This window comes from Heteronotia binoei, chromosome 12, assembly GCF_032191835.1.
Source record: "Heteronotia binoei isolate CCM8104 ecotype False Entrance Well chromosome 12, APGP_CSIRO_Hbin_v1, whole genome shotgun sequence".
NCBI lineage: Eukaryota > Metazoa > Chordata > Lepidosauria > Squamata > Gekkonidae > Heteronotia > Heteronotia binoei.
Window position 1 is genome coordinate 53,359,642 of NC_083234.1, and position 24,740 is coordinate 53,384,381.

General features: G+C 48.3%; 2 protein-coding genes across 4 annotated transcripts in view; one reads left to right on the forward strand and one right to left on the reverse strand.

The window, feature by feature from the left end:
- Nucleotides 1-413: 413 nt before the first annotated feature.
- Nucleotides 414-24,200, forward strand: LHX6 (LIM homeobox 6). Of its 3 annotated transcripts, none has more exons than XM_060251545.1 (9): nt 414-498; nt 2,024-2,209; nt 2,344-2,465; nt 11,316-11,536; nt 19,092-19,192; nt 19,281-19,376; nt 20,722-20,896; nt 22,382-22,503; nt 23,681-24,200. In XM_060251545.1, the coding sequence occupies exons 1-9, from the start codon at nt 439-441 to the stop codon at nt 23,699-23,701; spliced, it is 1,104 nt and encodes a 367-aa protein (XP_060107528.1). In that variant the 5' UTR covers nt 414-438; the 3' UTR covers nt 23,702-24,200. The 3 variants fall into 3 exon arrangements, with proteins under 3 accessions (XP_060107528.1, XP_060107529.1, XP_060107530.1); XM_060251546.1 differs by having other exon boundaries at nt 22,400-22,503; XM_060251547.1 differs by lacking the exon at nt 414-498 and adding an exon at nt 1,655-1,816.
- MORN5 (MORN repeat containing 5) overlaps nt 20,393-24,740 on the reverse strand; it is a 31,971-nt gene continuing 27,623 nt past the window's right edge. The window contains exon 6 of the transcript XR_009556072.1: nt 20,393-20,735. The gene's annotated coding sequence lies outside the window, so the exon portion shown is untranslated. The remainder of the gene's footprint in view (nt 20,736-24,740) is intronic.

The window sequence follows — 24,740 nt, forward strand, 5'->3', positions numbered from 1 at the left end:
AAACTCTGCAGACAGGTAAGCATCTGTGGCCCTGTAAATATGCATTGAGAATATTCAACACAGGCGCGATTCCTTTCCAAGACAGGAGGAGCCGGGGCTTAGGCTTCTTTGGGGACTGCACCAGAAAAACAGTGAGTGCCTGCGCCTCCTCAGAGACCCGCTCCTTCCTACCCTTGCAAAGGACTCCGGGCCGAGCCCGGTGGTGGGAGCGGGCCACCGGCATAGAGGAGCGCGGTTACGCGCTCCTTGGCCCTCCTTCGCTCTCCCCCGCCCCGTCTAGCTGCAGGGAAGGAAGGAAGGAGGAACTTGCACGGCTCCGGGCGGGGGGGGGGGGGCGTCCCAGGCAAAGCCCTCTGTCTCCGAGCAGCCGCCTCGTCTGAGTCCCGTCTGGGCGGCCGCTGAGCAAGGGGGAGAGCCGCACTTCGTGCCCGCCCGTCCATGTTCTGGAAGAATGAGACCTCTGCCCCTCTGCCCGAGGGCCAGCAGCCGCCAACCAAGGTGAAGAGCGGGGTGGGGGGGGGGGGGGAGCGGAGATTGGAGGGGGGAGGGTCGCAGCAATGCTCCCCCCCCCCGCACTATGCAAAGTCTGCAGGGCTCTCCAGAAGGGGTGTTTTCGCCGCGGGGGAGCAAAATGCTGGGGAGGGAATGGGTGGGCCGGGTCCCGATCCTCCAGGTAGGATGGTGTCGGTTGGCCTCCTCATCTCCACTTTCTTAGCTTGGGAAGGGGGGGGGGGTGGGTGGGGGAAAGAGAACTGCACCCTCTCCTGTCGGGGCAAAGATCTGAGAAGGGCTGGGTTAGAGACTTTCGGAGGGCTCTTGGGGGCGGCCCTCGCTGGGCCCCCATCTCCGCAACAGAAATGCCATTTGCCCACTGCGGTGGGGAGGGGTAGACAGACCCCTCTGTTTTTCTTCTTGCTAAATTCCCTGCACTTTTTGGGGGGCGGGGGGGAGATGCTCCTAGCAGTCTGTGAGTCGGTGTGTGTATGGGGGGGGGGGTGTTCCAAGATTCCTTCTTTTGTCCGAAGGGGGGGGGGCGTTGTCCTGTAGGATTGCTTCTTAGTTCTGTGTGTGTGTGTGTGTGTGTGTGTGTTGGGGGGGGGGACTAGGAATCGCTGCTGGGGCGGGGGAAGGAGATGCTTTTCAGAGATAAGGCGACTTGAAATCCCCCCTCCCCGATTTTACTGCCCTCGAGGGGTCTTCTCGGTAATTGCCTGTGGGGGGAGGGGTGGTGAAGATTAGGGGAAATGTTGGGGCCGGGGAAGAAGTTTGGTGGAGGGGGCTGGTTCTCCCGGGCTTACTTGATGCGGGTGGAGGGGGGGGTCTCCTCCAAGAACTGGTTGTGAGGGGGGTTGGAGACGCGAGAGGAAGGAGGAGAAAGTGCGGCGGGAGAGGGGGGGAGGGGAAGGCTGGTAGCTGCTAATTGCTGCCGCTGGCAGCCCCACCGACGGCAGCTGATTGACAGGCGGCGCCTCTCCGGCCGGGCAGCGGGGCTAATTGCAGGTGCTTCGGGGCGGCGACGTCGGAGAAGGCGGACGAAGCGTCGGCAGCGGCTCTGGCAGGGCGCATCGGCGCGAGTGCCTCGAGAGCCGCTTCCCCACCCCCCCCTCCCTCTGCGCCCCCCTTGCCGCTACCTTCTGCGGCTCCGGCTTTTTTTTTTATCGACGCCGTTTCTATGGCCACTACAAAGTTGGGGTTTATTGTTTGGACGCGGCTTATATAGGGGGGCTGGAGCCCCGCAGATAGAGTCCCGCGCAGCTGCCAGCGCTGCAGCCTCCGGTCCGCGGCTGTCCGGCTCCTCCACTCTCCTCGGCAAATGGTAAGCCTTAGACGGGGAGGACGGGGGCTGGGTACGGCGGGAGGACTGGAGAAGTGGAAGCTGCCCTGCAGGGACACCCCCCCCCCCTGCCCGTTTGGGTCTCCCCAAAGGGGGGCCTGCCCTGCCAGCTCCGGGTCCCCCACCCACGCTCCCACCCGGCCTGCCTCCCCGTCGGTCTGACGCCCGGTCCCTCTTTCTCTGCTGCAGGCCCAGCCGGATGGGGAGGCGCTGCCCGGTGCCCTGGAGAAGGATGAGGCGCGCTCGGGAGCCAGCACGCCCTCCACGCCGTCTGTCTGCTCCCCGCCGTCTTCGGCGTCCTCCTCTCTCCCGTCGGGGGCCAAGAACATCTGCTCCAGCTGCGGCCTGGAGATCTTGGACCGCTACCTGCTCAAGGTGAGCTGCGACGGGGAGGGGAGAGGAGAGGAGAGGGGGGGAGGCAGCAGGATGGAGGGAAGCAGGAGTCTTCTGCCGCTGCCCCGGCCCAGCTGCTGGCCGGCCGCCTTACCTGGCTTCCCTTCCGCTGGCAGGTGAACAACCTCCCTTGGCACGTCCGCTGCCTCGAATGCTCCGTGTGCCGGACCTCCCTGCGCCAGCAGAACAGCTGCTACGTCAAGAACAAAGAGATCTTCTGCAAGATGGACTACTTCAGGTAAGGGGGTCCCTCACCTCGGCAAAGGGCTTCTGACTCCACCGGAGCCCCGGGGCATGGGATCGCACCTGTCCACACCTCTAGCGAAACCCCCGGGGCCCTGGACGCCAGAGAGCGCCAATCCATTGGAGGCCAGGTTTCTTCTGGAGACATGGGGCCCTCGGGGAAAACGTCCCCCAAGGTCTAGAATTTTAAGCTGCGTCCGCAGGTGATGCGCGCTCCAGATACTGGCTATTATATCCCCCCACACGGGTTGTGCGAACGAGACTTCTCGAGTCAAGCCCCTTCGTGGCGGTTCCGAAGTGGGAAAAAAGTTGACACCCTGCCCCCCCCCCTTTGGTTTTCAAACGCTTGCGAAGGCCATTCGGAGTCGCTCCGCTTTTGCCTCTGGCAACCTGCCCTATAATCCTGGTTCGCCCAGATTAAAGCGGATGCTCTCCTGGGAGTCCCAAACCGAATTCCTCTCGGTGGGGAGTTGCGCCGGGCAAAGTCGCCTTGCTGCTGCCGGGCTAGCCAAAGCTGGGGAGCCGCAAAGCGCCTGAGGGAGGGGGCGCAGAGAAGTTTAAATGTGATGTTTGAAATAACGTGGCTGTCACTGAGCTTGAAGGCGGCTCCGGGGCCTCCCCCTCGGGGCAATCCCACCCTCCTCAACCGGGTGCCTTGGCCAGCAGACCGGGTCTGCCCTCGCGGGACGCTTTCGCGCTCCGGTCGCCGTCGAGCCCGTCTAAACCTCTGGGGTTGGAGCGGGAGATCCACACGGGGTTCAGGAGGCCGATGGCCCGGCTTGAAGGGGAGGGCTCCGAGTTGTCCCGAGCAGCTGGCCAGCGCGGCGGGGCTGCTTTCGTTGCAGGGGTCTCGTCCGGCTCTTTCGGCAAATGCTGGCCAAGGAGGTCAGCTGGAGGCTGGGCTGGTTGGTGTCCAGGTGGCAGAAGGACTCTCCTCGGAAGCCACGCGGCGGATCCCGGGATCGGGACCGCCAGCCGCTCTATCCTCCTGCATCCCCCGTCCCATGAGGCGGGAAACGGATTTCGTTGGAGGACTGGAGCCACTGCAGCCAGGTCTCCCGGGACTGGACGGACCTCTCAAGAGGCAACGGGCTGCCGCTCCAGCAGTGTCCCGTGTGAAGGCGCTGCCCGGGTTTGGACCCCACCAAGAAGGAAGCGCAGCGGGAACCATTGGAGACCTTGGAGATGACACAGGCAGGCGTCGAGCTGGGGACAGCTTACTGTCGGCGGGCCCTCCTCGCCACCCCCTCGCCGGTTTCCCTTCTTCCAAGCAGCGCGAGAGGGCCCGGACGGGACACCCTCGCTGACCGCTGGACGAAGCCGCTGCCTTGGCCGTCCGGGCCCGCGATTGCCAGGCTAGGCGCTTCGAAGGAGTAACGGAAGAAATCAGGAGTCACGTCCCAGAACGAACCCAGGGGAGAGGATGCTGCCCCTCGGCCACAAGAGCCCCCAGGCTCCGAGGGAAACGTCTGGGACCCTTCGAGGGGATTCGGGGCCTCCGAGAGAGCCAGGAGAAGCCGAGAGCGCCGGGAATGAACCCCCATTCTGATGAAGCAGGAATGTTTATTGGGGGGGGGGGCTGTCTTGGGGTTCTTGCCCATCTGCATTCTCCCCCGGGAAACTGGTGGGCGAAGAGGCCTTGACTCTCTCCCCTTTTCCACCGACCCCCCCCCCCCCCCCGCGACACTTTCCGTCTAAAAGAAGAAACTGCCCGGGGCGCGCGGGCGGGGCTGGAGTCCTGCCAGGAACGCGCCCCCCCCCTCCTCCGTCCTTCTTCTGCCGCAACCTTGGGGGTCGCCGCGCCTCTCTCGGGTGGCCACATCCGCCCTCCGGGGCGGGCAGCGCTGTCCTTGGCGGCTCTCCGCCCTCGCTCCGTGCGCCGCCTTCCCTCGACGGAAACGCAAGCCCCCCCCCCGCCCCCCCCCGGGCCACTTTCGCGGCTCTGCAGTTTGGCAAGGGTCGAGGGACCGGAAGGCCTCCTTCCTTCCGCGGCTTGGCCGGTGTTGCCCGGCGCTGGAGATTTTCGGGAAGGCGCCCGGGTTTTTTTTCCCCCAGCTGCGCTTTCTAAAGCGCACGCGGTCCAAAGCGCGGGTTCCGTTCATTCAGCAGGCAGCACAGGGGCTCGGCGGCTTCACGCCGGCTTGGCCACTCTCCTCCGGCCTCGCTCCCAAAACGAATCCATGCGCCACTCCCCAAACGCGAAGGCATTCCTTAGGGAAAGGGGGGCTCGTCCTGCTGCCGCCGCCCTTTGTGGGGAGCCTGCCCTTCCGAAGGACTCCGAAGCGGCTCTCGTTGGCCTTGACCCGGCCGGCTGAGTTCGGTTTCAAAACGTCCTTCTTGTGGCCCAGAAAAGAAGCCAGCGGGTTCCTGAGAGCCCCACTTCTGGGAAGGAGCCCACGGGGCTGGGCGAGGGGGCAGGCAAGAGGGCTCTTGGGACTCCTGCTGCCGTCTGGCTCTGCTATGGAGTGCACCGGGCGGAGGGCAACGCCGGGGATGAGTGGCGCAGGGGGACGCGCCCTTTCCAGCGCACCAGCCCGGGGGCACCGGCGCCCTCAGCCTTGCGCGGCGTCCAAAGGCAAAGGCCGGCCGGTCGTTCTTTTGCCCAGCCCACGCCTAATGGTGAGGCTGACGTGACGGCCCCAGATAAGACCCTGCGGTCGGGAGCGGGGCTATTCCGCGGCGGCGTCGAACAGGCGATGGCAAGCGGCGGTATTGGGGGTGGGGGGGGAGGGGAGGGTGCGCACAGCGGCCCGGGAGGAGCGGGCCCTCGGAAAGGTTCCTGGTTGCCAGGACTAGTCTGCGGGTGCAAAAACTAGTCCAACACCCCAGGAGCCAAAACCCGCTGGGCGTTCGGCGGGGGGCGCAGAGTTTAGATTCCAGCAGAAATTAGAATGTTCCCTCTAAACTGTGAGCAGAAATTCGACTTTGTGGGCTGCTGACATTAAAGTGAGCCGGAGGCTAAACAACTGTGAGCGAGCTCACACGAACTCAGCTGAGAGGCAACACTGGACGCCTCCCCCCCCCCCCCCCCCGCAAAACAAACAAGCAAACAAAGCAAACCACCTCGCCCCGCGGCTCTCCCCGGCCAGCAGCAGCAGCAACAGAGCCACGGTGGTCCCGGGGCTCGACCCCTGCTGCTGCCTACCGGCTAGCCGAGAGCAGGTGGCCGCTGGGCTTCGCCTGGCGCAGGGGACCCGCCGGGCTCTCTTCAGAGGCCGGCCCTTGTCGAGGGCTGCAAGGGACTGGGGCAGAAAGGCTGGCTCGACGCCGCCGGGCGAAGGAACTGGCAGCATCTCTGCTCTCCTCTGCCCTTGAATCAAGCCCGGCACTAAAGACAGCCGGGGCAAAATCGAGCCCCTTGCCCGAAGCTCTTGAGGGCGCTCAACCTCTTTTTAATCTCGCGGCTGTTTCTGAGCGCACATACATCCCGGCGCTGTTAGGAATATTTTGCCCCGCTTCTTGGGGCAAAGTCTCTAATTCTATGCACTATCTGAACATCCATATGACACCTGTATCCACTGTATAAACGGCTTTCTCGTTTTTTAAAAATGCATGGCAGTCACCTCTGTTCCCCTTAATTACTTTTGTCCTTAAACGCTCCCATAAAAAGCCCCAGGACATCTTGAAGGTGAAGCTATCTATGGAGGCTGGAGTATTCTTGGCTCCTCCATCTAATCTACCTAACAGTGTTCTAAACAGGCTAGTCAGATGGGTCAGTTTCTATGCCTTAGAATGGACAACTCAATCTACTGTTTTAAAAACTGACATGTTCCTATTTATACCAATCGGTGCTTGCTAAAAATTTCCCAAACTTGCTCAATAAGTCTCTCCAGAGGCAACTCCTAGGAACCTTGCTTTGAACAGGTGGTTCCACACCAAGGACATTAGGCATTCTGTTCTAATCCAGTTTAATTTGACACTTTGCTGTACACAGGGAGATAGCTTGTTGCTCTAATTTAGTATTCCCTTCATTATCTCCACATAATTCAGTTTCAGGTCTCCACATAACTCCCTCCACAACTTACTAAAAATAACAGTGGTTGGATGCCACATCTCTCTGGATTCTCATGTGGAGAAGACAGGGAGTTTATCAGGGTTACCAGTGGATGTCCAGATAGTACTGATAAAGCAGACATCTTAAGTTTTGCAGTAAGCATGACTGGATGGCCCAGTGCTCATCTTGCACCACCCTGCAAATGTTTTCCCCTCTTGTCTCTCAAGACTTTGTGGTGTTTCTAGAGGATTCATTCGTCTCCCTCTCATAAATATTTTTCTACCATCTGGTTGGTTCTAGGTGGGGGAATTAAATTATAAATAGAAAACAAGGGGAAGCACCGTGGGTCTGTGTAGCTTTAATTAAAATTAAAGTTTGCCGTGGGCTTTTCATGTTCTGGTGGTGACAGAAAGACTTGTACAAGATCATCCAGAAAAGATAGCAGGCCAAATGTGGACTGATCATCTTTATTGTGCATGTAAAGTCTCTGGTTACCCAAAATTCTTTGCTGGTTGGAACCAGGAAAGGTAGCTTACTCTCTACAAAGAGAAGATGAACATACAAGTGCCTGCAGCTGTTTTGAGTAAATGCTTTAGAAGGAAAAGAAGACCCTCTTTATGTTTACAGGGCTTGGTAGCTGATATATAATAAACTTAAGGCCAGCATTCGATTATATTCTGTGCCGTGTTGCAAAATGCTTTAATGGTCCCTCCCCTTCAATTTGCTGCTGTATTGTCTAGAGATTCTGAAGTGGGTAATGGCATTCTGGCTTCCCTGGAACTGGGGGTATTTTTTGGTCCTTTAAATGTCAACTCATTAGAGATTTTTTTAAAATTAGACCAATCATCTGGCTTTTTAATAGGTTGAATTTACATAAATGTGCATATTGCTTTAATATTGGTGTATCTTTAGAGGAGGAAGAACTTCTGAGAGGTATTCATGAAAGCCACCACTCTGCGTTGGAGAATCACTGCCGTCTGTTTTTCCCCCCACAAGCTTTTACACAGCAACACGGCAGAGCAAAAATGGCCTTTGCACAAAAATTTTTACAGGCGCTTTGGCAATAAATTTGTCCTCAAACTGTCCACTTCAATAATCTGTGGCACTTCTTGCTAATGTAGCAGTTCCATCCTGAAAGATGAAATATTGGTTACCTGTAAATGGAAACTGAGCTTGGTATTGCCACAAAGGAACTGGCATGGCGGAACAGCCTGCAATCAAAGGGCAATTAAAAAAAAAATTAGTACTATTTCAGGCACACGTGAATTGTGCTAATGAGATATAGGAAGTGGTAGGGAGTGATTTTAAAAGAGAAGGAAGATCTCAGCCGGCGTAGGTACCTTACGTTATAATTACAGATTTGGGAAATGGGGGGAGTTGAGAGAATGAAGCATCATGTGTGAAATGGCCACAGCTGGATGTGTGAAGTAGATGTGATTGAACTGCATCAAATCTGTCCATGTTCACCACTGGGATGTCATCTTGCGTCAAGGAGAGTTGTTGGAGAGAACTGGAGGAAGGATAGCCACCTGGCAGCTCGCAAGGGTCAGCCTTGGTTAAAGATACAATTAAAATATATATGTTAATTAAATTCATCAGACTATTCATGTATCACAGCCCCCTTAAAAAATGAGAGATTGCCTGGAAGGAAGCTGAACCCTTGGTTCTAAAAACACTTTATCTAGCCTAGCCTCAGATGTGTGAGCGATGGTGGATTAGTCCTTAGTGTTGAAGGAAAAACACACGGCACATGCTCAGAGCAATTCTCATCTTCTTGTTCATGTTCTCTTCATATTCCAGATTAAGCTCTGGCACTTAAAAAACAACATTGAGGCTTTACAACACCCCCCCCCCCCCAATTTAAATTTGAATTGCTTCAATTAAACCCATCCTGATTGCAGGGCTGCTAAATTTGAGGACAATATTTAAACCGGAGAGCTGGATGCAAAACAATTTGGTTGAGATAAATCCCTGGGCCAAACATTGTAGCGTTATGGTTAGTGGAAGCATTTTGATTTGGCCGCACAAGCTGTGCAGTCTTACATGTTAGTTTCCATTTGCTATAATCTTTAAACTTGCTTTCGCCAGCAGAATCCATCTTCTTTACATAAGGCTCTTTAACAGAGGTGAATTGGCATGCCCCTTTTTAAAAAGTTCTAGTCCCATACATTTCGCTTGATCAACATCACTGTTAATGATTTTATTTTTGTAGCATCTCTGACTGAGTTATGTTGGCATATCATAATGAGACCCAATTTTGACTTTTATCTGTTAATTAACTTGTTTTTAAAAAGTTATAAGCCACTTTGTCCAAAGAGGCAGATAAGAGCCATATTTAAAACATATAATTATTATGTAGTATGAGTACAATTCACTTAACAAAACTTACTACTTATAGTTGGAAGGAAAGGCCATCCGTATAATTTTGGAACATTTGGAATGAAAGAGAAAATATTTAACAACAATGCCCTCTACACTTGTCCTCATTGATTACAAATTTTCCCTTGCTGATTGACTACATTTCCCTCCCCCCCTCAGTTAAAAGCCAGCCCCAGGTAATGGCAGAGCCGTCCACGTGCCAATATGTAAGCACTGCATGTTTAACCAAAAGCCATTTCTTGTACGCCTGCGAGTGAGTGGAGAATGCTATTTCCAGGGATCGCTGTCTTTCTGAATCTGTTGCAGGAATGAAAAATTAATTAACACGGCTCTCTTGTTTGTGCAGTTCGTGTAAACCAAGCATTGCAAAGTTGGCTTGCTGCATTCCTCATATGCAAGGAATTAGCAAAGACTCAGACACGGCTGCTCCATGCTTTTTCTTCTTTTTTTTCAAATTGGCGTTAGTTCTGCTAAAAAGGAGGTTCATTTGTATCCCCCCCCCCCCAATCCTGACCCAGGCAGTTTTTATACTTCACAAGAGGGGCATGGGATTGTATCAGTGCCAGTTTGGGCAATGTTCTGTGGGCTGATTCCTGTCATTTTGTTGTCAGTGATGGTTTTGGCCTAGGGCTTTCTCTTGCTACTTGAATCCAGGCTGGGCACATGGAAGTGAGAGCTGCCAGAGATGGGATGATTTGCCAGAAGGAGGCTGTTGTTCTTAGAGTCAGTTCCAGGGAGCTGTGCCCCCCCCATTGGCTTTTGCCCCCAAATCCAGTAGAATTCCTTTGCAGGATTTGTAGTTTCCTATCCTGAAAGTTTTGGGGAACCTGATTCTCAGGCATTACTTGGACCCAAATTTGCAAAGCTGAATGGACAACTTGTCCAAACCACCTTCAGTCTAAAGATAGGACCATCTACCCAACAAAGCAACAGAGGCTGCCTAGAACAGAACATGCCATAAGGGGAGAGTTGGTGCACAAAGGCCACTTTTGCAGAGTCAGAGATGATTCACACAAATGAGCCAAGGATCTTTGGTCTTGAAGGTGATTCCTCCCTTAAAGGATGGTGAACTGAAGAAGGCCATGTCCATGGCAGTAGAACTGTAGAGGTGGCAGTCAAGATGTTGGTCTTTTCCCCTTCGCTTCCTTTGGAGAGAAATCCTCAAGAAGAACTAGTTGCTGACTAGGCCCTTAAAACCATATGCAAGGAAGTGGGTGGATAGGCCATGGAGGAGTAGGGTTGCCAGCTTCCAGGTGGGGCATGGAGATCTCCCACTTTTACAACTGATCTCAGCTGGCAGATATCAGCTCCCCTGGAGAAAATGGCTGTTTTGAAGGGTGGACTTTATAGCATTGTACCATGCAGAGGCCCCTCCCCTCCCCAAATGCCATCCTCTCCTGGATCCACCCCCAAAGTCTCCAAGTATTTTCCAACACAGACCTGGCAATGCTAGGAGAACAGAAATATCAAAAGTAGCTGGCCATGATTAAATGCCCTTGTTGAGAGATGTAGGGCCATGTTGAAAGAAGTAGATGTCCCTACTGTAGAGGACAGAACACTATCAGTTCCAGATACACAGACAGAGCTCACCATGAGCTAGGAGCTAGCCTCTTCAACCTGAATACATAATCCTTGACTTTTTGACTAGGGCACACTCTGCATCATGAAAACAGGTCTCTAATGCAAGTGATGAAGACTGAGTACTAGGGAACAACCACTGGACTCAATCTAGTTGAAGTAGGCCCTGCTTCAGTACTTGTCTACCTTGCAATAATCATTTCATGCTAGAAATAGGGCCTTTACAGTTGCATTCCAGAAATATTGTAAAACCTGTCTGGAAAAAAATTTCCCTTTAGAGAGAATTTTTTGAGGAGGGATTTGTGTGATATATTAGGTATTTTGTTTGCTTTTAGCCTTTATTTTTAAAAAATTACTTTTATAGTTGTAGTTTTTTCCTCTCTGCATTGATTGTAAGCGGCTTTCAACACATGAAAGAAGTGGTATATCCATATTTAAAACAGAATATCAGAAATCCCTTTGCACAAGCCCCATTCAGTTAAATGATCTTCAATGAGCCAGTTTAATGGTCATGACTTACCATCTCTTACCCTAGAAATTATGCATTATGATTTTCATTAAACTACAACTCTCAGGATTCTTTGAAGGAATATAGTTATGATATGTTAAATCAATTCAGATTAGTAATATGGGTATACCTTCTGAGCATCGCCTCCAGACAGGTCTGATTTTGGAGAATCAGGTGTGTTGTTATGCCCCTTGTTTGAGGGCTGCTTGGCTATGAAACACACTCTTATTTCTACTATTATCCTCTAATTTCTCTGCCCTGGAGAACAGTTTTGGGTTGTGAGCAGAGACCATGGGTAATTTATCCTTAGAGGAAATTGACACCATAGCAGAGCAACTAGTTAACACAGCACACACTGACACTTTTTTGTGTTTCTTTCCTTGCAGTCGGTTTGGTACAAAATGCGCCCGTTGCGGCAGACAGATCTATGCCAGCGACTGGGTCAGGAGAGCTCGTGGCAACGCTTATCACCTTGCCTGCTTTGCTTGCTTTTCCTGTAAAAGGCAGCTGTCAACTGGAGAGGAGTTTGGCCTGGTGGAAGAGAAAGTCCTGTGCCGGATTCATTATGATACCATGATAGAGAACCTGAAACGTGCAGCAGAGAATGGTACGTGGTCCCTCTGGGGTACTTGTTTGCCTTCAATGTGAGTACAAGAGCTGACTAGCAGGATTCTCCCACTAATTTGACCTCCTCCCTACATCTGGATGATGAAGAACTGGTACACAATATCCTCCATGGAGTTCCAATAGGAGAAAAATGGTTACAGCTGGAATTAGTTTTCTTTCAAAAATCCACTTCTGTGAAATTTTGATTTCAAATATTCTTCAGGGATTCTGTCAACAACAGAACATTTGCCAAAAATGTGATCTCTGTATTTGATTTCAACATTTCCAATCCAGTTTTAATATTTTGGTTGATTATTTCATATCTAACAGTTGACATTCAGTCTCTGAACAGTAGGTGACACCTGAAAGCTTAGTAGTTTTTGTATTTAAGACTTCCTGCAAGAAAGTATTAAGAGATGCCACTAAATCTAAACTTCTTTGAGGTCTTCCTTCAGTACACTGGAACTCAGAGTTATTCAAAGCAAGGGGACAATTTGGAGGTAAACTTTCACTTTCAAAATTTGAGTTTCAGATCAAAATCTCATATTTTGCCAATTTTATTGCTGATATTCATTTCAGAACAATAATAAGGTTGCAGTCAAAGACCTGGATGGAGGCGGCGAGGGTGGTAAAAACTAGATATTGTATGAAGGCAATTTCCTTGAAAGTAGCTGCAAGCAGTGGGAGAAGGGCTTTGGTTACGATCAGAACTTTATGAGACGAAAAGTACAATTTACCTTGGAGCCAATGGATTGGTTCACAAACATGTTTTGTCACTTGATGGGCGACGCATCCCGTTGGGATTCAAATTAAAACACAGCCATCACAGATCTGATAGCACAGGCTATGTTTCATGTTGCATGATGTCATCTCATCTGCAGTGCTCTTGATGGGGGGCCATTCAGAAGCTTAGCTGTGAGTCAGCAAGTGCCACACACATGCTTGTGTGATCAGCTTTGCCTTTGCACAGCCTTCTGCTAGAAACTCAACAAAACAGCAGAGATGGATTCAGACCTGGAGCTTTAACTAACAAGATAGCCAAGGATGGCAATCATGCTTTGCTCTGTACAATCCTTTCTTAAAACCATCTAAGACAGCAGCCACCATCACATCTTATGGCAGTGAATTCCATATGTTAACACATACATGTATCATGTGAAGAAGTGCTTCCTTTTGCCAGTCCTCCAAATATTGCCCATCAGTTTGAATGATCTCAAGTTCTGTTATGATGCTGTGAATATTTCAATACATTTTCTCCACCCTCTACATAGTATTGTAAACTGCTATCATGTCCTCCTCCTTAATCATATTTTTTTCTGCATTGAAAAAGCCCCAGATTTTTTAGCCAACATTTGTAGGTAAGGTGCTCTGATCCTTTGATTATTTGGGGAGTTCTTTGTTATACTTTTTCCTGCTCTATAATGTCCTTTTTGAGATTTGATGAGCAAAACTGTATACTCTATCTATGCAGTTGTGCCATAGATCTAAACAAAGGAATTATAATCCTGAGCATTTTATTCCTTTTTTTATTAGGGATTTGTGTTTTTTTGCCTGAAAGGCAATGCTTGAAGATTTTGGATTTAATTTGCTGATTGATTGTCCATGGATCCAGTTTGGAGAGGTCCTTTTAGGAGTCTTTATTAAAAGCTGATTGGTAGTCTATTGGATCAATCCATTTACATGTTTGTTGACACTTAAAAAACTATAAAAGGTTGGTGAGGCAAGAATTGCTTTTTCAGTAGCCAGGCTGATTCTTTGTCTGGAAGGCTTGCGCTTCTTTGATTGATAATTCAGCCTGTCGCAACATTTTCCATTAATGAGCCCTTCCTTTCTTTCTTTCTTTCTTTCTTTCTTTCTTTCTTTCTTTCTTTCTTTCTTTCTTTCTTTCTTTCTTTCTTTCTTTCTTTCTTTCTTTCTTTCTTTCTTTCTTTTTCTTTCTTTCTTTCTTTCTTTCTTTCTTTCTTTCTTTCTTTCTTTCTTTCTTTCTTTCTTTCTTTCAAAAAAAGGGTGATGCACTGGCTGTTGTCCTTTTCTATGGTGTATATTTTTGATAGAAAACCAAAATTTTTGTATTTCTTAGGCATATAGTGTATCTGGACCTAGTGAATGATTACTTTGTGATCTATCAATTAGTCCTAGAAGTTGTCCCCTTTATCTGACTCATCAGAGTCTCTTCCCTCAAAATAGCAGTTCTGTTGTAACTGTCCAGCGTCTTCCTCTGTGAAGAGAGCTTTAAAGACTTAATTTAACTTTTGCCCTCCATTCTCTTGGTAAACCTTTCACATTGTGCTAATGGTCCAACCATCTCACTGCTTCTGATGTATGGAATGAAACTTTCTTGGTTAGTCTTATTAATTTGCACTTCAAATTCTTTTTTTATTTGTCTTATTATCAATTTATATTTGTTTCATCAGAGTTTGTGCTCTTTTCTGTTTTCCTCATTTGGACAAAACCTCATTAAAATCGATTTCTTTATATTTTTGCTTTTTAAATTGTGCTTCTAAACCATGTTGGCATCCTCTTGGATTTGTTAGCACTTCTCTTGATGTGTCTTATTATACTCTTTAGCTGAACATGGTTTTACATAAACGTCAAGCAGCCAAGCACTTTGCCGGGGTCTGACACTCTCTCTTTCAACTCCCTCCTAATGAATCCCTTCATTTTTGAGAAGTTTTCTCTTTGGAAATCAAATGTGACGATGGTGGGCATTCTGAGAAACCTTCTACTTGGAGAGATGTTGAATTTGGCAGTGCCCTGGCCACTGTGCTGAGCAGTTTGGCAACAAACTGTGCATTCCATGCTGTCTCTCTCTCTCTCTGTGTTAAGTACCACTAAGTTGCTTCTGACTTATGGCAACCTTATGAATTAATGAGCTAATTCTGAGCATCCTTGGGTGGATACTGATTGCCCTGTATAAAGGAAAAGAACGAACTAACAGAGATAATACATTTATGTCTCACGCACCACTGCTTGTTGTAAACTAACCCTGTGTTTATTGAGTCATTTACAATTTAGAGCAGGGGTGTCAAACATGTAACCCAGGGGCCAAATCAGGTCCCCAGAGGGCTTCTATCAGGCCCACGAGCAAGTCTGCTTCCTTCTCCCTCTCTCTTGCTTTCTTCAGTTATCAGAGACTGTTAAATAAAATACCGCAAAAGTGCTAATCTTTTAGGCACGTTTTATTTAAAAAATTTCTTTAAAAAATCTTTAATTGAATTTGTCTGTGGCCTTTATAAAGTTTTTGTCTCTGCTACCTGGCATTACATATTATGTATGACACACATGCCCCAGCCCAACAAGGTCTCATTTATGTCAGATCCAGCCCTCATAACAAATGAGTTTGACATCTCTGATTTAGAGTGAAGGTGTGGCTACTTCTTAAATTATTACTTTCAGAAGTTTTGAGCCAGACACTGGATTCTGTACTTGAACACTCTATCTAATAACTATTTTAGAATGTGTATATAGGTACTCTGGCATCTTAAGAGCATTCATATTGTCTTCCCCAAACACTACATTTTTCTAGTTTTTTCACTTAACAAAAGAAGACAAAGGGGGGGATACGCCCCCCCCCCCAGAATTCAAGCTTAGATTCCTTGTGATATTCTCCAGTCCTGATGTTTTCCTTCTTTTTGGAATTAATGTGCATGTAGTTCCCAAGAGAAATTACTCCTCCCGAGTGTTAAGAAGTTGTCTGATTTCCTCTTTTTTTCTTTTTCTCTGAGCAAAATGTGAGCGGGGGCATGTGGCAGGCCATCCTGCATAGCAGATGGAAACGATTTTGGAGGAGAAGAAGAAGATGGGGGGGAAATCGCAAAATGAAAATAATCAGTGTTTCTGTTTACAAGGTTTAAGCAAGGAGATGAAAACAAAATCAAAACAAGATGCCAGAGTGGGCTGGCAAAGGGGCCGCGTGCGCCTGAGTTGCTTGCTTGCAGCGCGGCCCGGCCAGTGTGGTCCACCCACTTGTTAGAGAATTGAACTTGGACCTAGGCTCAGAGGCTTACTGGGCTGTGCAAACTCACTGGGTGGCCCAGCTCAAGCAAGTGGGCAATCACTCTTCGCCTCAGATCTCCATGCACAAAATGAAAATATGAATGGGTGACCCACCTCGCAATACAGGAGACCACAATGCAAGGGGGCTCCAGTCCCTTTGACTCACCCTTTGTTTGCTGGAGGCAAGCTCTGATGAGATTCCCCCACTCGGTCTCAGAGATGGCATCTTATTGAGAGAAAACATTTAAGGGGGAGGGAATGACAGATGCTCACAGGATACTAGAGTCAGACTTTAAGAGGGCTTCTGTTCCTTTAAATGTCACAAACAATCCCGTGCTAGGGAGAGCCAGTTTGGTGTAGTGGTAAAGTGTGTGGACTCTTATCTGGGAGAACCGAGTTTGATTCTCCACTCCTCCACTTGCACCTGTCCTTGAAAGGGCAGCTGCTGTGAGAGCCCTCTCAGCCCCACCCACCTCACAGTGTGTCTGTTGTAGGGGGAGAAGATATAGGAGATTGTAAGCCACTCTGAGTCTCTGATTCAGGGAGAAGGGCGGGGTATAAATCTGCAATTCTTCTTCTTCAATAGGTAGAGGAAAACCCTACTTCAAGAGGCATACTTTGGAGCTGCAAGGGAAGGAGGAACATTTTGGGTATTTTCGCTGAAGGTCAAAATGTTTTCAGTCACCCCTGGATGCCTCAGGAAAGAAGTCTTGCCAAGTGCACCTCCCACTTCACCCAAGGGCACTCCAGCTTCTTATACCCCCCCCCCCCAATACTATTTGGTACATTTTTACCCCACTTTTCAGCCATGCCAACAGAAATTTTAAAAATACATACGTCTCAAAAATCTAATTTATTTAATTCATTTATGCCCCTCCTTTCTAAAGATGTATAGCTTCTGTGAGGTCTGTGTTCAAGGTATCTCTTCTCCCACCTGGCCACTTGTTGCTGAATACAGGAAAGGTAGATGACAACTGCAACATGCACCTTTAAAAATATTTCCTTGGCTGTAGTGGTGAGACATTGGCTTGCTGGCTTGGGATCTCACTGATCACTCTGCCAGGGGATGGGAAAGGATCTTCCATCTGGGTAAGATCAATTAGCACTTGCGAGGGGGTGGGGGATGGAAGCAGGTCTTCCTCTCCAAAGTGTTGCTTGATCAAACTATTCAGAGTCATTTCCTGCAGGTTTTCTTCTTGTGCTTGCCTGCTTCTTGTTGTTTGTGGCACGTACTATGGCTTGAATTGGAGGTCTGTGGGTGGATGGTCAGGTGACTGAGAGTGGATGGGGTTGCTCTTTTGGGACTCTATCATTCTATTATGTTGATTACTCATACCTTGTTAGGCTTTTAAACAGCTGCTAGCAAAAAGGAGATTTGTAACTTTCAGGGGAAAGTACATTTATCACTGATGGGGTAGTTCGGTGCAAGGGAAAGGTGTTCCATGGATGCTCAGAAATACACTCTTTTATTATTTCAGCGATTTCTGACATGACCTTCTGTTGAACTTCTAATTGGCTAAGAGCTTCATGGAGGCCCATGTGAAAATGCCTTGAGATCCTATTGTATGTTGCAGGGTGGGTTATAGATTTTAAAAACAGACTAAAAGATAAAACAATACATATTAGAGGTGGAGACCAATATTATTTCCATCTTACAGACTGGGAACTGAGGCTGAGAATGGTCCAAGGCAGAGGCAAGAGTTGATGAGGCACCCAGTTCTGAGCCCTAGATTCCCCTTCCGCTTCAGTTCTCAGATCCCACGGTGGAGTGCTTTGCAGCCCTGCTTAGATTAAACCTGCTTTATTGGTTCAGAGAGAATTCTGTCACTGCAGTCTGAACAAACAAGTTCTGGAGCACAGCTGTAGTTGAAGTCTTTGCAATTGTAGGCATTTGCTTTGGCCTCTGCATCTCTTTGAAAGATATCGTATGTGTTCCCTGCTGCCTGCCCTGCACTGGAGCTGCATCTCTGTCCTGCCAGCGTCTGCCCCACCCCCTCAACCCTTCCTGTGGCTCAGGATGCTGCTTTCCAGAAGGGCACAATGTCAGCGCTGAGGGCAAGTGGTGGGCAGAGGCCAGGTGGCAGCTGGGTGGGGTGGCATGCCCTTTCCTGTCGGCTCCTGGGAGGGGATGTAAAGGCAAGCAGCAGTTAGTGTGTATGTTTCCTCCAGGAATTACAAAGCAATTCTGCCTGCACATGAGGGTTTTCTATAGAAGAAAAAATAAACAGCTGTTGCCAAAGCCTGAATCCCATTAATCATCCTACAGCAATGAGTCAAACTGCTAAAAAAAAAAAATCCTTCAACTTGGGCCAAGATAATCACATCCCAAATCTTGCCTCCAAACCGAATATCTCAGAGGGCAAGGGAATGCCTGAGCTCAGCAGCTGCTGGATTCCCACAGTTGCTGGAGTCTCCCTCTCTGGCTAGCCTTGAACCTCTGCCTGGAGCTGTGGCTTAAAAGTGGGTACTTGCCATGGTCTTCTGAAGGGGGCAAAAACAATATGGTAGCCTAAAAGGGGCTCATGTCTCTAAGCCCCTCGTCCCTTGGCTATGCTTCTGGCTCCATTTTGTTGCAATGGTGGAATGTTCAGGAACATTCTATCGGTGTAGGATGAGTCACAGAATGGTGACCAATGGTACACATTCTGCCAGGGAAGTGAAAGATCAGTTTGTTGGCAGCAATTATCCAATGGAAGCTAAGAGGGACTGCAACATATAGAAAGGAATGGTGGCAAAGGACATAGGGAAGTGCCAGTGAGGCATGGGGAACTCTGGATCCTGGAAGAGCTATGGCCTGACACCAGTTCAGATGTAGGAAAGGCAAGGTGTTATGCTTTCAGCTACTCTCCCTCTGGAGTTGAATAGTGGCAAAGGGACTGATCATGACCGGGACCTGTCTTTCATTAACAAAATGGTGTCGGGTGGAACAGGATCAGCAAAGCATAATAATAGCCTTTCCCCACTTCTGTTATCATCATTAAAGCCATTTTAGCTACAGATACCAATTGGGGAAGGAAAAGGGGGGGGGGGAGCCCAAAATGACTAGTACAGGGCAGCTGGGTGGAAGGAACTGGATGATCTAATATCCTAGGTCTTTATTTTGCTATTAATTTTTATGAGCCTGCTCTCCAGGATGGGGGTTTCCAGTTTCTGGAGAAAGAGGGAGGTTAAAAGGGCAACGGTAGGACCAGAAAGATGGAAGGAAATTCAGATCCCTAAAATGCATTGTGTAGAAATCCGAAGCTGGGAGGGGAATTGCTAAGAAGCCTTGATTTTACCTTGTTACCTGAAGAACAACACCAGCTTCATGATGGGTGCAATGAAAAGGAGATGTTTGTAGATATGCCTAAATTCAATCCACCATCCAAAATCTTTTTAGCAGTGATCTGAATACATTTATGCAATGGCATGGTGATTTGCCAACAAGGGACCTGCTTTCTTAAGAGAAGCTCAGTTGAGGGAGCCCATCAAAAGCTCCCCACCGGGTAGAAGAGCACCCCAGCTTTGTTCAGCAATGCACTTGGTTTTTAAGGTGTGTCAGACTGTTTGTTCTCTTGCAGGTAACGGCATCACACTGGAAGGGGCAGTCCCATCTGAGCAAGACAGTCAGCCAAAGCCAGCCAAAAGAGCACGGACGTCCTTCACAGCAGAGCAATTGCAGGTAGAGCTTGGGTGGGTGTGGCAGCAGGGTGCAGGAGGAGGATGCTGACAGTGTGCTTAGATTACTTTGTGTATACTTCTTCTCTTAGGTCATGCAAGCACAGTTTGCTCAGGATAACAACCCGGATGCTCAGACCCTTCAGAAACTGGCAGACATGACAGGCTTAAGCAGGAGAGTTATTCAGGTGAGGCCTTGAACCTGGCTTATGAATAGAAGAAACTGTCTCAAAGGGAGTCAAATCATGGGTCTGTCTAGCTCAGTACTGTCTCCTCTGACTGGCAGTGACTCTGCAGGGTTCCACAGAGAAGATGACCTTTCCAACACCTGCAGCCTGGCATCCTTTAACTGGAAATGGCAGGGATTCAACTGGGAACCTTATACAAGTGCTTTACCACTGAGCCATGGCAAAGAAAATGGCTCCTGCTGAGTAAAAAAAAAGCAGCAGCCTGATTGGATCAGACCAAAAATCCATCTAGCTTTTGGGCTCTGACAATGGCTAGCAAGATGTTCCTGAGAAGCTTGGAACATACCATGATGGAAAATTTTATCCAGTTGCTGCTTTTTGAGTGATGGAATATGTATGGACATTCTAATCTCTCAGAGAATGCTGACCAACAGTACACATTCTGTGAGGGAAATAAAAGTCAATTTGGTGAAGGGGAAAGAAATCAGACCAGGAAAGACTATAAGCTGTCAAAAGGTTAAGGCAGGATGATCTAATATATTAGATTGCTGGCAGGATGGCTTAGGGGTGAAGTTTGATTTATGTGCTGATCTATATATTAAAGAAACACATGTGGCATTTTCCTGAGAATTTATGAATGGAAGTGGAGGGATGCCATATTTTAACACTCTCATGTAAAAAATTCCAGCCATGTAGAAAGCCAGCCTGTCAAACAGAATGTGTTTCTCCTAATGAGCAAACTTTTTAAAGTGCAGATAGTTTTTCACATGGAGAGCTTCCAAATGCATGAGCTACTCCTTAACTCTGTCTTAAATAGAGCAGTTTTAGAAGGGCTGTGTAACAAACTATTCCTGAACTTTGACCTGCTTTTGAGGATACAACAAATCAGCAGATCCTTGGGACAATCTACACTTGTAGGTCAAGACTAGAATAAAGCAGAAGGAGGCAGACATTAAGATTTTGTAATATTTTATTTGAAAGAGAATTATGCATTGGGAGTGCATCTTATTGTGCATTGGGCTAAAGTGACATATAGATGCCAAAACCATTGTTTTCAAAGATGAGGGTTTCCAGGACACTCATTCTACTAGAAAAAGATGTTTTGAGTGATCTGGTTTAATCTTAGATCCATTACTGTCTGTCTCTATCCCTCTACATTCACTTTAATGATCAACCAGTTTCCCATCCCTACGTAATCCATGTAGTGTAGAATTTTTTGTCCATTATGCAGGGACCACACCACCTCTGTTTTCTGTACAGCACCTATGTTATTGTTGATGCCAGATTGTGTTTAGTCTGGTCCTTCTCTAAAAATGTCCTTGCTGTGGGTTTTCTCTCCTTCCAGGTTTGGTTTCAGAACTGCAGAGCGCGGCATAAAAAGCATACACCTCAACACACGGTGCCTCCTTCTGGAGCCGCCCAATCTCGCATCCCTTCAGTGCTGTCTGACGACATTCACTATTCCCCCTTCAGCAGTCCTGAGAGGGCCAGGATGGTGACGCTCCACAGCTACATAGAAAGTAAGTGTTGACGTGTGCTTTCCAGGCATGGCTCGCAGTAGTGTAGTACAGGGGCTGTGAGACTAAACTCCATGCCAGGAAGCATCTAGTTCATGCCTCATTTCTGTCACAAATTAAGCGACCTTAGGACAAGTCACTCCCTTCTTCTCAGCCTCAGCAGCACCACCCTCTCCATCTCCATTGGAGGGATTATAATACTGGCCTGCATCACAAAAGGTGGCAACAAGACTGAGGAGTTTTAAACAATCAAGTGCCATATCGATGCTAAGTATTATGACTAAGGATGGAGAGGGAACTAGGATCACTTGGAGAAGGAAATAAATTGGCCCTGTCAAAAGTTTGTGTGATTTCTATGCAAACTGGAGAGGGGCGTCTTGCCTGAGTTATGAATGGTCCCTCTTTTTGCTAGCTGTGCCTCCAACGGCACAAAAGTGTCCACCCCAAGGATCTCAAATCTTGTTTTAACACTACACAGTTAAATTGTGGGGTGATTGCATATGGTTCAGAAGGCTGTCAAGTGCCTGCTTTGCATGCAGAAAGTCCTTGGTTCAATCCTTGGCATCTCCGGTTACAAGGGTCTCAGGCAGCAGGTGCTGGGAAAGACTTTCCTCTACCTGAGACAGGGAGAGCTGCTGCCAGTTAGAGGAGGAGACTAGGTAGTCTGATCCAGTTTAAGGTAACTTTATCTGTTCAATTCATTTTTCTTCCTCACATTTTGTGCGTGCGCCTGCATGCACCTATGCCTGGAAGTCATGGTGACCTCTGGTAACTCCAACTGGGGCATGGAGGACATTCAGAGAAGTGGCTTGATAGCCTGTCTCTGCCTCCTGACCCTCATATTCTCTGGAGGTCTCCCATCCAAATACTTACCAGGGTTGGCCCTGCTTAGCTTCTGAGAACTGAGAAGATCGGGCTTGCCTGGGCTATCCAGGTTCATTCCATTCCTGTTTACATGAACGTGGACCTGGTTGTGATGGATCCAAGAGGGGATAGTTCCAGTCACCAGGTTTCTGTTGGGCACCCTATTCTAAGGAAGGTTGGGCCTTGAGTACCCTATTGTCTCTGCAGGCACTAGAGTAAGGTTCAGAAGTTATAATCAACATTTATTATGATCGAAGATCAGCCAAGGAGGTACTGAAGTAGCAGTGGAGGACAGGAGGACCACCTGCAGAGTCTCAGCATGGTTACTGTGGCCCACAGGCTTCCAGGGGATGCATAGGTCCATATTTGGCACATGGCTCTTTGCTCTCTGTACAGAATGCAAGAAGTTAAACTTTGCTACAAAATCTCTTCTGGCAAGGCTCATTTACCCTTTGTTAAGGATTCATAACTTGTGTGTTTCTATACGTCCTCCACTGCCCTCAGTCCTGCTGGCTCCATTAATAATGTGCTCCAGAAGGATGTGATGGGGTGGTGGTAGCTATCCACAAACAGTACTGCAGTAATGAGAACTTGATCTCTGGCACAAAAGAATAAGGCCCGAAGCTGCCTTCTCGTTCACAGGTCAGGTACAGTGTGGACAAATGCACTGCCGGCTTCCTTATGCTGCCCCTCCTGTGCACCTCAAAGCTGACATGGAAGGACCTCTATCAAGTAGAGGGGAGAAGGTAAAGGGTATCTTTCTTCCCCTTCCAGGTGGTACCAAAGGAATCACTTGTCCACAAACTCCACAATGTTCCCCCCACCAGAAGCTTGCTTTGGGTAGACAACCAGATGGACTTTCCTGTGTCTTTTTTTCCCCGGGCTATCTCAGACCCTGGATGACTGCCACCCAGTCTTCTGATTGATTAGAAGCCCTGTATAAATTTTCTTGGGTTAACCCATTCTTGGCCATTCTGCCATCCTGCATGTACAAAATGTCCACCAAGTGTTGGCATCTGAAATGCCTATGTTGGCCCAGCATGGAAGATCTTCAGTGGCAGTCAATGAACTTGTGGGCTGGGTCAGATTAACCCTTGACATGCTCACCTTGGGGTGAGCCCCTGTCATGTGCAGTCAACTGTGCCCCTCAGGTACACCTGCAGCATCCTAGGGAGACATAGCAATGAGGACTGAAGTTACAGCAGCCACAAATAACAGGCACACTGGTGATTGGAGAAGAGGCACAATGATGATTGGAGAAGAGAAAAATCCTTGGAGGAGGGTTTTTTGGGGAAACCTCATGGTTTTCCATTCAAAAAGGCGAGGTTCAATCCCTAGCATATCCAGTACTGGATATAGGACAGCAGGGCTGGGAAAGACCTAGTTGCCCATTAACCTGGAGAACTGCCAGCTTGAGTAGACAATGCTGGATTAGATGAACCAATGTTATGACTCATTCTAAAGCAGCTTCAGATGTTCAGCTGGAGTGGCTTTGCTTGAGCATGAGCCCCTAACCTGAACACAAGCCATTTGGTCTTAATTGCAAATCCCAATGAAGTTCTCCCAATGGTGTTTGTCTTTGGAGGGGAGGAGAAGAGCAGGTCTCTCAAAGAAAGGTGCAGTGCTCCTTGAGTTTGAGCTAAAGCAGACAGCTAAGGAAGGTGGTATTTGACTACAAGACCAGAGAGCTTAAAATGATGCTGGTGAGGGCAAAAATAAGGCTTGAATGACGGAGTGAGAAGAAGTCTACTAATGTTTAAAAAGGAGCTGAACTGCACAACGGAGGAGGGAATAGTAACCCCTCCCCCCTCTGTTTCTGTTTGGCTTTAAAAGTCCCCAAGTAGTTTTCAATGAGTCATATATGTTGCCTTAGGAGGTTGCCTTCCAAAGCTGCTGAATTTTGGTGTGTGGTTTTCCTGACAGGTCATCCTCTTCCAGTACTGATGGCAAGCGCTCTTCCTGATCTCCTGGGGATGCTTGTGGTGGCACTTCTGCTCAGAGCATGCCCTTCAATCCATGGCAACCATGGGCTGTCAAGATGTGGCGATCCACTCCTAGTGCGGCCCCTTCTACTGATCTGGCACCTCAGTCGCAACCAATGTGGCATCTCTAACAGCTTCTGGTGCTACCATCTGCTGAACACCAGGCCTTTGTGCACTTGTTGGTTAGTGAAGACTACAGGGCAGTGCCCTCTCTGAACGAAGCAACCGACAAGCCTGCTATTCATGCTACTGTTCCTAGAACTGAGGCAAAGGAGACTACTGAAACACAAACAGAGGATGTATTTGTCTACCAGCAGCTAACCATGTCAAGGACATAATCCAAAGCATCTGGGCTAATTCTAACATGCCGATTGCCACTGGTGTAAACCTGTATAAGAATCCAGTCTATTGACAAGCCTGTTCAGCCTTTATCTACATTCTGGGAGGCTGATTTTTGTGAGTGATATCCTGACAGAGTTTCCATTGCAGGAATTCCACCTCTCTGTCAAGTGCAATCCAACCACCAGGTATTTTACTGTACCTCTAGGAAATGTCTGTCTCCATCTTCAACAGACAGGACTTGGGAGTGGTGGTTATACTATGTTCTGCAACGAAACACTGACAGTTTGTATCAGGAAAATCTATTCTAGGCTGTTCTCAAACCACTTGGTGTACCTTTAACCTAATCTTTAAGTACAGGGCCGAGAGAGAGAGAGACAGACACAGACAGGCAGACAGACATCCTAATCCCTAGGAGCCAAAATCACATTTTAAGGCACCAAGCACCTCTCTAGAAATAAATAAATGAAATCCCTAGTGTCACTATTAAATTTTTAGGAGCCAGGGATGGCCATGTGCCTGGGATTTTTCCAGCACTGCAGAAGCTGTTCGCAAAACTGGAATTTTAATTATGGGTCTTTATTTTTAAGCACTTGATTCTTGTAAAAAAAAAGCTTTTGCTATAAGGAGCTACTGAGTCAGATCACAGAACGCTCATAGTA